The sequence below is a fragment of the Mastigoproctus giganteus genome, chromosome 3 (genome assembly GCF_048544385.1).
Source record: "Mastigoproctus giganteus isolate SK-2022 chromosome 3, ASM4854438v1, whole genome shotgun sequence".
Classification (NCBI taxonomy): Eukaryota; Metazoa; Arthropoda; class Arachnida; order Uropygi; family Thelyphonidae; genus Mastigoproctus; species Mastigoproctus giganteus.
Window position 1 is genome coordinate 24,907,457 of NC_143577.1, and position 13,660 is coordinate 24,921,116.

Genomic DNA, 13,660 nt, shown 5'->3' on the forward strand with positions numbered 1-13,660 from the left:
CTCACTCAGTCATCATGTGGAGGACAATAGTCCTCCAGCATATTTAAAGTCTTTGCCCATGATTAGTACCTGCGGGGAAGTAGTTCTCACTTACTTAGGAATTTTGCCAGCAGGGAAAAGGAGGTGATTGTCCCTCTGTGTAAGGCAATGTTCAGGCTACACCTTGAGTACTGTGTACAGGTCTGGAAGGATGTAGATTTGCTTGAGCGTGTACAGAGAAGGGCAACAAGATTGGTGAGGGGAATGAAGGGATCCTCTTACCAAGAAAGGCTTAAGTTCTGCAAATTGCAGTGGCTGGAGACTAGGCACCTGCGAGGTGATCTGATTGAGGTGTATAAGGTCTTGAATGGGTTGAGCACACTGAATTCTGATGGGATTCTTCCACTTGTTCAGATTATGAACTTAAGGGGGCATAAATTCAAATTGAGGAAAGACAGATGTAGAATAGATGTATGCAATTTTCCTTTAGCGAGCTGGTGGTTAATTGCTGGAACAGACTTCCATCTGTCATTGTGGAAGTTGATAGATTAAATAAATTTAAGGGGGAATTGTTTTGTAATTTTTTTTTTTTTTTGGCCGATGCTGCATAAACTAATACACTTGCTTTCTTGCATCACATGCCACTACTACACCTTATCTTGTCCTAATTCCTGGTTTCTATGTGATTTGAGATCAGTTGCAGGCCAGTAGTTTAATTTTGTCACAAGTTGAACTGGAGGATAATAGTCATCCACATGACTGCTCTCATTATGATTCCAGTTTTGATTTCAGAGTGGTGCATTCTTGTTCATTGTAATTATGCAGTTATTTTATTCTGATCTCATTATTATTTAAGTGTCAGTTTTGATTCAAGAATCTAATGCCCTCTTCATTGTGTAACCATGCATTTATTTTATTTATGTGTAAATAGATGTTTCCATTTCGCATTGTAAAAGAATTCATGTAGGTGATTCTATTAGTGGGTCTTGATTACACAAGTTGTCTGTCCAACATGTCATAGTATCAAGTTTCAAGACAATAGGATTCCCATAATGTTTTTTATACGTACAGTCAGTTCTGCTATAATGCGTATTTTGGCAATGCTAATTTGCTCCAACGCAACTGATATATATATATAAGTTTGTGTCTGCAATTCTACCCAGGCATGACAGGAGGGATTATATGCTGAAAGCCGTGTGAATTAACTTTAAGCTTGAGGAACTCTGCAAGACTTTTGGGGACAAATTTTTATCAGAGTGGCCTGCACTTGTGGGTAGGAGGAATCAATTTTGTAGAGAGAGAGAATACATTTTTAACAAGGGTTTTTGCCAGTATCATTGAGTATATCTTAAGTGTTCAGGGAATCTGCCAATTTAGGCAGTTAGGAACAATACAGATATGCATTTATGTGATATGGGTCAAATTAACACTTGCACGCATCTCAAAACTTCTTGTTTGTTGCCACAACAGCAAATGTTGGCAAGATGTGGCAAGAGTAGAGCTAAACGTGGTGTCACCCAGAAATAAGGGATAATGAAATGCACTATGGTATGTGTAAAGTATTCAGGAAGGTAGACAAGATAAAAGGATTGGGTTAATGCTTCTTATCAAGAGCAGTTTGAGTGCAACTAAAAATTTTCCCAGATTTAGAGCTTACGCAATCCAATGTAGAATCTGTGTTGTGTGAAGTAGTTAGCTGAAAAGGTAAAATGAGAGTGGGGTATGCTACTAAACAGAAGATTCTGAAGAATATGATGAGAGCCTTTACATGCATATGGAATGGTTGTGAAAGTGCAAATGTTTTATTATGGGTGATTTCAGCAAATTGGAGGGAAACTCACCATCCATGTGAAAAGGAGATAAATTTGCACATCTCCAGCCTGTAGGGATTTATCCAGAATCTAAGAATGCCATTGTTATTATGGCCAAAGATTTAACCAACTCTTTTGCATCTTCTTTTAATATAATTGGATAGATTCCATCAACTGAAGGTGCTTTGTTCACTTTCAGTTGTAACAGTTTCTTTTCCACCTCCTTTCCTTTAATCTAAATCATTTAACTCCTATTTCATATTGGAATAACTTCTGCTAACCCTGTCTCTAAAAACTTTTCTGTGTGAAAGTAGATGCAAAATATTTATTCAGTTTGTTAGCAACTATACATGATCATCAATAGTTATACCATTTATATCCAGTGGAGCATTGTGATTCAACCCTTTTCTTCTATTGTTAACATATAAAAAGAATTCCTTGCTACTTTTCTTTACACAATTACCTAAAAATTTCTCATAATCTGCCTTAGCTTGCCTAACTTCCTGAGTAAGTTGATCACAGGCTAGTTTATATTTTCTATATGACTCTGTATCCTTGAAAATTTATATTCATCCCCATATTTTTCTTCTTTGGCATCCATTTACATACAAATTAACACGGGATACATACAAATTAACACGTGACACGGATGCCTATGATAGATACAAGTTGATCTGTAACCAAGTTACAAAGGAGGTTAGGCAGGCGAAGGCAGATTACGAGAGATCCTTGGCAAGGGATGCGAAGAAAAACAGCAAAGAGTTCTTTACTTATGTAAACTCTAGAAGGAAGGGGATGAATCAGATTGGTCCACTTGAGATCGATGGGTCAACTGTTGATGACCCTGCTCGGGTAGCTAACAAACTAAATGAATATTTTGCATCGACATTCACACATGAGGAGTTATTCAGCGAGGGGAATGCCAGAGGTGTATTCAACTCTAGCAGTAAGCTAGAGAATCTTGTAATAACTGAGAGCAAAGTGGAGGAGAAATTGTTGAAGATAAACACAAGAAAGGCACCTGGGGTGGATGGGATCTATCCAGTTATATTAAAGGAGGCAGCAAAGGAGGTAAGCAAACCCTTAGCCATAATTATGAGAGCTTCCTTGGACTCAGGGGAGGTACCCATTGACTGGAGATGTGCAAATGTGACCCCAATTCACAAAGGGGGATCAAAGGCTGACACAAGTAATTATAGACCTGTGAGTTTAACTTCTGTTCCCGGAAAATTAATGGAGGCACTGGTGAAAGAAGCACTGCAGGATCATCTAGACAAGACTTCAGTTATAGCTAGGACACAGCATGGTTTTGTTAAGGGGAAGTCTTGCCTGACCAATTTGATTGGATACTATGATGCAGTCACAAAAGAACTGGATGCAGGGAATAACTTTGATATTATATACTTGGATCTTAGAAAGGCTTTTGATACTGTTGCACATGGAAGACTGCTGCACAAATTGGAGCAGTGTGGCATTGGAGGCAAGTTGCTGCTATGGATAAAGGGGTGGTTGAGGGGGAGAAGACAGAGAGTGGTAATCAATGGACACTGCTCATCGTGGACTAATGTTATTAGTGGAGTCCCTCAGGGTTCAGTATTGGGGCCTTTATTGTTTTCTGTATTTATAAATGATATTGATGATGGTATATCAGGCTTAATGTCCAAGTTTGCAGACGATACAAAGGTTGGCAGGGTTGTCAAGGACACTACTGACACTATGCTGCTGCAACAGGATTTGGAAAGGTTGAGCAGATGGGCTTCGAGGTGGCAAATGAAGTTTAACATTGACAAATGTAAAGTACTACATATGGGAAACAGCAACCCCAGAGCAACGTATCAACTCTGTGGTACTACACTGACAGTGGTAGAGAATGAAAGGGACCTGGGGGTGGTGGTGCAGGCAGATATGAAGTTCTCTGAGCAGTGCAGACGAGCTGCAAGAGTAGCTCATGGTGTATTGTCAATGATATATAGAAATTTTTCTAGCAGGGATAAGGAGGTGATTATTCCCTTGTATAAGGCAATGGTCAGGTCACACCTAGAGTACTGTATACAGGCCTGGAGGCCTCATTTCAGGAAGGATGTAGAGCTGCTGGAACGAGTACAGAGAAGGGCAACTAGATTGGTGAATGGGACAAAGGGGTTCTCTTACGAAGAAAGGCTTAAGTTTTGCAAATTACAGTGTCTGGAAACTAGGCACCAGCGGGGTGATCTGATAGAGGTGTACAAAGCCTTGAATGGTTTGAGCATGCTCAATGCTGATGGGATTCTTCCTCTAGCTCAGAAAAATCACCTGAGAGGGCATAAATTCAAATTGAGGAAAGACAGATGTAGGATAGATGTGCGGAAATTTGCCTTTAGCCAGCGGGTGGTTGGTGGGTGGAACAGACTTCCATCCCTTGTCGTGGAAGTTGATAGCCTAAATAAGTTTAAGGCTCAGCTGGACAGGTATTTCGAACGAACAGAGGGGTGAAGTGGAAGTGGTTATTTTTATTTATTTATGTTACTTTTTTTTTTTTTTTTTTTTTTTTTTTTGGCTGATGCTGCATAAGCTTGCTTTCTTGCATCAGATGCCTCTACTAATGCTAATGCTAATGCTAATTTTAGTCTGAACCTTAAAAGGTATCTCTTGATATATGCTTAATGGACTCTATGATTCTCTCTCTATATCTGAATGCTTCCCATTGGCATTTACACTCTTTAACATTAGTTGGTTCCACTGAAAAGAGTTTAAAAAAAATGCCCAATCTCATTATAATCACCTTTATTGTTTATTTAAAGAAATAACAGAAGTTATTTCTTTGAATAAATCTCACATCAATACATTTTGATTATTGCCACTTAGAGTTTGTTGCAACACCTTCCCTGGGTGGCGCCGACCGGGCTAGCCAGGTGGGTAGAGTGCCTGCCTGGCAACCCAAAGGTCGCGGGTTCGATTCCCGCCTCGGGCTTGGATCAAAGTACTGCAAAAACCTTGGGAGGTGCACTATGGCCACAGAAGCCGATGCGCCAACAACTACCAAACCAAAAAACCAAACCATCCCTGGGTGGCTTCTCCATGGCATATACCTGAACTTATATCAAATTAGATAGGATTTCTAGAACAAATTTTAAAATAGGTTTTAAAAAAGAAAATAATAATTTACAATTTTTACAGTATAAAAATGAAAAATATTAACTTAGTCTGTGTTCCTTTATTAACGATTCCATAATGGATCCCTGCTGACAAGCAGATCAAAAGAATTGCTTTATCTTGTTGCCTCTGATATGTTGGTAGAGAAAACAGCCATCCAGAAAATTGAGAAATGTTCTGCTACCAAGCAAGGTATCACCCATGAGTTCCAGTTGATATCTGGAAAGTTAGAATCCCCCCCCATGACAAGACATTCTGATGTTCTGCACAATCTGTTTACCTATATAAGTGTTCATTATACTCTTCACAGTCATTTGGCCTATAACAGACTGCTGATTTCATCTTTGCTTTTCTAGTGTTTATGTCACACCAGACTGATCAACATTAAACTGCCTTGCATCTACCGGTTGTACTGTTTTGAGATATATGTAGTTCTTAACAAAAAGCATAACCAAACCCATTTCATGTCTGCCCTCTCTGTACACATCATAATTGCTGGGTCCATTGTTTTCAATATTTATCAGTGATACTGATGAAGGTATATCAGACTTAATGTCTAAATTTGCAGATGATACTGAGGTTGGCAGGGTGGTTAATGACAGTCATCAGAGTGAACTACCGCAACAAGATCTAGGAAAATTGGGTTAATGGGCTAAGAAATGGCAGTTGAAGTTTAACATTGACAAATGCAGGGTACTGCACATGGGTAGCAGTAATTCCCGAGTAACATCAACTGTGTGGTACTACACTCAGGATGAAAAAGACCTTGGGAGTAATTGTGCAGTTATATATGAAATTCTCTGAACAGTGCAGACATGCTGCCAGGACAGCTCATGGGGTTTTGTCAATGATATCCAGAAACTTTGCTAGCAGGGATAAGGAGGTGATTATCCCTTTATATAAGGCAATGTTTAGGCTGGCTGCATCTTGAATACTGTATATGTTTCTGGAAGCCTCACTTTAGGAAGGATGTAGATCTGCTGGAATGGGTGCAGAAGAAGGGCAACCAGATCGGTTAAGGGAACAGAAGGGTGCTTTTACCCAGAAAGGCTTCGGTTCTTCAAATTGCAACATCTCAAGACCAGACACCTGTAAGCAGATCTGATTGTGGTGTTTAAAGCCTTGAGTGGATTGAATAAGCCAAATGTTAATGGTATTCTTCCATTTACTGAGACTACACATCAGGAGGCATAAATTCAAGTTGAGGAAGGATGGTTGCAGGATAGATGTGTGGAAGTGTGCCTTTAGCTAGCGGGTTGTTGATTTTTAGAACAAGCTTCCATCTGTTGTTGTTGGTTGTGGATGGTTTGAATAAATTCAAGAGAGAACTAGGCAAATTCTTGTAGCATACAGATGGATGGACTGTTTCCTGTTTTTTTTTTTTTTTTTTTGGCTGATGCTCTATAAGCTTACAAGAGTAATACAACATTTCTGTTATTCCTACAGTGTCAGCATTTGATGACTCTCCCATAGTATTGATGGGAGAGTCATCAAATGCTGACACTGTAGGAATAACAGAAAATCTTTGCATTTGTCTATAATTAAATAACTGTGTGTGTGTGTATGTATCTGTTTTTTGAATAACTTACACAGCCCATATAATTGATAGTCAGTTTGAACCCCCAGCAGGTCTTATGTTCCCCCACACCTTACTTTCCAAGCTGCTTCATATCCCAATAGAAGCAGCTTGGAAATAGCTTGTGAGAATCTGGTTTGCCTCTCTTGCAGCTGCCTTTAAAACTGTTAGTCTGTGTATCACCCCCCCCCTCCAAGCTAGTAGTTTTCCTGACCCACCTAACACTACCACAGTAGCATGAGCAGATATTCTTCTGTATGTATCCCATCCCTATAAAAACAGGCTTTCCTGTTAACAAGTGCAGACATGCTAAGAAAAATACTATCCCATGAGCTTCTCAAAATTTAATTGTAAATCATAGCTTTTTTTCAACTTTGCCCTATACCTCTTAAGTAAATTCTCATATTGCCTAGTATTATAATTAGTATTAACATGTATAGCAATATCACTTTTTGTGCCCTTAGAAAATAGTAACTATTCTACAAAATCTTTAACTTTGTCTGACAAACATACCCTTGTCCTATTCCACTTATCCTTTTTTGCATAAAAAATTCCGTTTTCCTGATAAGTGTAAGAATAATTACAGCCTATAGGACCACACATCTTTTTTGTGATGAGCTGCCCTACATAAGGTTTTATGTAGGAGAGCTCATCACAAAAAACAGGTAAGGGTCTAACATTAAGATAGGCAGTTGAGGATTTGAAGTAAAAGGTGAAGGTAAACTGCAGCCATTATCAATCCACTGCAGGATGGAAGCCTCCTCAACAATTCATGCTGAGGGAAATGGACCATAATCTGCCACGCTGGTCCAGTGCAGGTTGGCAGATCAACTGTATTTAGCAGTCGGGCTTGAACCCTGGTCTACCCAAAGAGTGTGTGCTGTTACACTCTCGCTCCTAACCACTCAGCTACGGAGGAGAATTTGAAGTACTCAGCCCAATCCCCTAATTTAATTCCTTTCAGGGAATAACCCTTTTCTTCAATAATTCCTTTCCTTCAATAATTCCTGAAAGGAATTAAATCCCTAATTTAATTCATTTCAGGGAATAACCCTTTTCTTCAGTCACTCAAATTCATCCAGCAAAATTCTAAATTTCCATTTAATTTCCTTAACACTCTGCACCTAGCACACACAAAGGCATCTTTTATGGAATTATGTCCAGTTACAAAATATAAATTATGTTAACTCCCAAGCATAACTTATATAAGTATATTATGTCTATAGACGTGTTCTTTATGGGCTGATTTGTATGATGTATACTCAACAGGGTAAACCTTATGCCCTCCATCTGAAATCAGCCAAATACAGCCTTGACTGAAGAGAACTGTAGAAATTCCTCCATTTGTCAATGGGAATTAAATCCACTCTTGTCCAAATGAGGGCATGTAGCAAAACCATTATACTGTCATGGAGGACATGTCCAGCTCTAGTCAGGTCTATGTACATGCCACAAGTGTATGCTATAAGATCGTGATTCATAGGAGAACCACCTTTGGCAGTTCCCCACCCTCCCAAGCCAAGGTATCCTCACTGCTGTTGAGCATATGCATTGGGGTATAAGTTACCACTCAAATTGCACAGTATTATTTGCGTTGGGATTATTGTTGACAACTAAATAATTTTATGTTGACATATAAATAATTACTTATACAGAATTTCTACCCATTAGCATGGCGCCTCTGTAGCCAGGTGGGCAGGAGCGGCAGTGCATAGCACACGCCTCTTGATTAGACCGGGGTTCGAGCCCATGACCACCAAATATGGAGGATGCGGAAAGATCAGAGGAATGACCACCGCATATCCTCGGAGCAATATGCCCTTAGTTGCTAATGCTCCTAAAAACCAAATAACAACAACAACAGCCCATTAGCATCAAAGGATGCACAGAAGAAATGCATATTTTTAAAATATTACATTGTACTACATAGATTGTAGCTTTTAAGAAGAAAGAAAGGCTTAGAGTTTGTTGCAACACCTTTCCTGGGTGGCTTCTCCATGGCATATACCTGAACTTAAATCAAATTAGATAAGATTTCTAGAACAAAATTTAAAATAGGTTTTAAAAAAAGAAAAAAATAATCTACAATTTTTACAGTATAAAAATGAAAAATATTAACTTAGTCTATGCAGTGCAATGTTATATTTCAAATGTGAGTTGTCTGCTTATTTTTCCTTATATATAATTAATTTAAATTATTTATTTAATTATTATTATATAATTATTTATTTATTTTATTTTATTTTATTTGTATTATTTATATAATTTATCAGTGCTTAACTTATATAAATTAATTTTACAAATATTTTTAACTGTATTCTAATTAATAGTACCTTCTATTTTTCTTTATTAATACATTATATTTGATATTAAAGAGATTCTATGGAAAATCACTGCCATTTGGAAATGCAAGCTTTGATCATCCATACATAGGACTCTTGACAGTAGAGCAAGCCATAGCAGATTATGCAGTCCTTATCACAGAAATGAAAACAGCATTAGCTGCTGTTAACTCATCTGTAATTACCTTTGGTGGCAGGTCAGTATGCAGATTCACTTATTTATAACCAAGAATGAGCTTAAGTTTTTTTTATAACAAAAGCTTAACAGTTTTTAGTAATTATATTGTTATGTATGTAAGCCAGCATTTGTCCACCTTTTTTTTTTTTTTTTTTTTTTTTTTTTGTTTTGCAACATTCTCACCTTTTCCCAAAAAAAAAACTGTGTGTGTGTGTACAATTTACAGATTTTTTTTGTTATTGTTTTAACAAAAAAACTACTTAATTGTACCTGGTCGATGGAAAAAATTACTTGTAAACAATACACTTGTCATTGCACTTACAATTATATTGTTATGCTAACAGGATAAACAAACAAGTTAGATGACTATAAAATAAATCCATTTTTCCTTCATAAATATATTATACGTACATATGCATATGTAGTAAACTCTTGATTTTCCGGGATAGATGTAAAAAAAAATATCCGACGTACGTAAGAGATATGTTACAGGACTTCTTACATAAGTCAAGTTTTACGTAACTCACTAATGACTAATAACATATTGCTACTATATTATTATTGACAAATCTGAATTCAGCATGATATTTGTTAATGTTTGACCATTTTCATACATCCTTATTATTTTAATTTTCTGATCCAAATTGATTGCTTTCCTTTTCTTGGTATATTTACTAGTATTGCTGTCACTTATTCTCTTAGTCGGCACCATGATAACCAGTGGTGGGTGATACCTTCATGGGGCACAAGTCAAAATGGAATTTGGGGGCCCCATCTAAATTAAAAACTAATAAAGAACATTTCAATTTCATTGTATTGTGACAACCAAACAAATTATGACATAAGAACTAAGTATAAATTTTCAAAATCGGTAAAAACATTTTTGGAAAAACGTAATTGTCAAATTAATCTTCAAGTAAAGTTCATTGACCTTGATAGGTAGAAAGTTCAGTTTCCGATAAAAATCACTTAAAAATATTAGTAAAAAACAGCAATGAGTTTTTGAAACAGTGATTTTAGGGCGCCCTCTGATCAGGGCACTAGGCAAATGTCTTTTTTGCCTATAGGATAATGTGTCACTAATGATAATGGGCAAAATGAAATTTTCTGTAAAGAACTTCAGGGTTAAAGCCCACTATTATCATCCCACATGAGCTCACATTTTACTAAAGCACATTTCTGGAAGTCACTGCCATAAAACAATAAAAACAATTCACTTTCCGGTTTATTGGGCTTTTCTGTTGGTGCAATTCATTATAAACGGGTAGTAAATTCGATCTTATTGCATTTGCAATAATACCAATAACTGGAATTCTGTAGGTTTTTACGTTATTATGGTGATATGTGTTCCCCTTCACCGAAATCTTCAAAAAAACAAATTTTAAGAATCTTTTCTTCTTTCCTATTTTTTGTCTTGTTACTCTGTATCTCACTTGTGCAATTTGTGCGTGCCATGATCTTTGTTACTGATTGCTTACTATTATTATTTTTTTGTTTGTTTTAAATTTTACAATCCTAAAAAAAAAAAAAATTTACATAAGTCCCAAGTTCGTAGGTTGCTAAACATCAAAAAATATTCAGCAACCTACGTAAAAAATATGGCGATAGTTAAAAAAATGAAAAAACTTACCACGCACTACTCGCATGTCCAATACAATGCTTCTCTTTATATTTTGCAATGTCGATTTTAAATCTAATAGCATCCCTTTATTTTTTACGATGTCGCATATGGTTTGGTCACCAACATTATAATGGTTCTTTATAGATTTAACAGGTGCACTGTTTTAATTTTTCAAACTTTTGAATAATTTCAAGTTTTTTTATAACTGAAAACGCAACTCTTTTCCATTTATCCATCATTTTTGCAATTTCTAAACAAAAAAAAAATATTTACTATAAAAAATAAAAAATTGACATCGCTGACATAAATAACAAAACAAAATTTATCTTTTTGCGGTGCAGCGGAACAACAATCGATGTGACAAACTAAACATTTGGTCGCTTTATTTTTTATTTTTTTTTTATTTATTTATTTTTTTTTTTTTTGGGCGGCGAATGTGAAGACAGCGGAGATTGCAAGATAATAGGCACACTAATCTCCCAATGACGACTTATAATGCCACTAGTCATTACTTGAATTTTATGATTTCTGGTTGTTTTTTTTTTTTTTTTAATTTAGAGTCTTGAACTGTCCTGGTTAAACCAATCCCGGTAAATCAAGAGTCTGCTGTATTTTTAAATATACATTCAGTGAATAATGATCAATAAAATTACAAGGAAAATTATAATTAATGTATTACAGAATTTTAGCTTGTATCTACCATAATATTAAATGAAATCAAAATATTAAATCTAGATTTTAAATTGCTGAGGACTGCAGTTAAATCATTTTCTGGAGACATGATTTCTTAACTTTATTTTTAATTCCATCATAGCAGAAAAATTAGTTTTGCATAAATTATGCTGATGCAAATAGGGGGAGTTCTATTAGGACTATCTTATTCAGTTATTTATATTCACCCATTTATTTTCTGCAAGATCACAGAAACATTTTATTTTTCCTTATATATGATTATTTATTTAATTTATTTTATTTATATTTAATTATATTTTTATATTATTTATATGTCTTCCCTTTGACAATTCAAAGTGTAGTCCCACTTCATGTGTATTTGTGTTATTAGGAAAATTCTTGTCCTTTATCTAATAAATCTTGGTTTTCCAATAAATATGCTAAGGTTGTTAAAGATAAGAGTTGAAATTTCTCACTTCCCCCCCCTACACTAAAGCTTGCAACATTCATAAAACAAGTAGTTTACTTATGCATGAGTCAATGCACACACATCATTTATACTACCAAGGTAGTTTTTATACTACCACCCAGACAGCACTGTTTCAAGGCTTTTTGGCCTCTCTTCATTGGGTGTGTAGGTACATGGTGCTGCAATAATGACAACCTATTTATGAGGTATAACTCCACAGTATGAGAGATGGTATCCGCCAAGAATAAATAACAACAGTCTTCTCCGTAGGTGAAGCATCAGGAAAGCTTTTGACACTGTTGCACATGGAAGACTACTGTACAAATTGGAGCAGTATAGTATAAAGGGTAAGTTGCTACAATGGATAAAAGAATGGGAGAAGACAGAGAGTGGTAATCAATGGATGCTGCTCTTCATGGAGTAATATTAGTGGTGTCTCCAGGGTTCAGTTTTGAGCCCACTGTTGTTTTGTATATTTATCAATGATATTGATGATGGTATATCAGGCTTAATGTCAAAGTTTTCAGATGATACAAAGTTTGGCAGGGTTGTTAATGACAGTAATAGCACTGTGCTACTACAACAGGATCTAGAAAATCTGGGCAGATGGGCTGAGAAGTGGCAACTGAAGTTTAACATTGACAAATGCAAAGTACTGCATATGGGTAGAAGTAACCCCAGAGAAATGTACCATCTGTGTGGTACAACATTTAGGGTGGTAAAAAAAAATTAAAAAGACCTGGGAGTAATTGTGCAGGCAGATATGAAGTTTTCTGAGCAATGCAGATAGGCTGCCAGAGCAGGTCATTAGGTATTGTCAACGATATACAGGAATTTTTCTAGTAGGGAAAAGGAGGTGAAAAGGCAATGGTCAGGCCACACCTTGAGTACTGTGTATAGGTCTGGAGGCCTTATTTTAGAAAGGATATAGAGTTGCTCAAGCAACTCTACATCCTTTACAGAGAAGGGTAACAAGTTTGGTGAGGGAAATGAAGGGGTTATCTTACCAAGAAAGGCTTAAGTTCTGCAAATTTCAGTGGCTGGAGACCAGACACCTGCAAGGTGATCTGATTGAGGTGTATAAGGCCTTGAATGGGTTGAGCATGCTGAATTCTGATGGGATTCTCCCGCTTGCTCAGATTACGACCCTAGGGGTGCATAAATTCAAATTAAGGAAAGACAGTTGTATAAAATAAATGTGCGGAAATTTGTCTTTAGCCAGTGGGTGGTTAATTGCTGGAACAAATTTCCATCTGTTGTTGTGGAAATTTATAGCTTAAATAAATTCAAGAAGGAACTGAACAAACTTTTTGAGGGAATGGATGTGGGAAATTGGGTTTTTTTTGTTTTTTGCTGATGTACATAAGCTCATACGTTTGCTTTCTTGCATCACATGCCTCCATTACTATTACTTATTTGAGGTAATGCAATACCATGGCAACTTGTTGTGAATGTATTCGCAATATAAGATGTAATTAAAATGATGCATTAAAACTACTTTGGTAGTATAAATGATGTGTGTATTAACCCGTGCACAAGTCCTTCATACTCTGAGGCTTCAGCCAATAAATGTCTTTTATTCATAAAACAATTATTAATAAATCCAAACTCAGTTTTGAACTGGCTAGGAGTAGAAAACTTCTTTTTATTTAATGTTACTCAAGCCTTCTGATCGCTGTTCAAAGCTACTAGTCACTGTTTTTGTCCATCTATATTTCTACTATCTGTCGCAACCCAATGGTTGCACTGCATACTACTTTTCTTCTACTCTTATACCATTGGGTGATTATAACCACTGCACAACTAGCAGTGTTATAATCCCATCTTCCCCACACCATGTAGAAAAGGCCCAGGTTTGAATCTTGTCATGGCACAAGGAA

At 36.4% G+C, this 13,660-nt stretch overlaps 1 protein-coding gene across 1 annotated transcript in view; it reads left to right on the top strand.

Moving 5' to 3' along the window:
* LOC150087809 (dipeptidyl peptidase 2-like) overlaps positions 1-13,660 on the top strand; it is a 267,578-nt gene that overhangs the window by 224,831 nt on the left and 29,087 nt on the right. Inside the window, exon 3 of the mRNA XM_090370436.1 lies at positions 8,874-9,037. Coding sequence (XP_090226562.1) covers positions 8,874-9,037 — 164 coding nt within the window. The remainder of the gene's footprint in view (positions 1-8,873; positions 9,038-13,660) is intronic.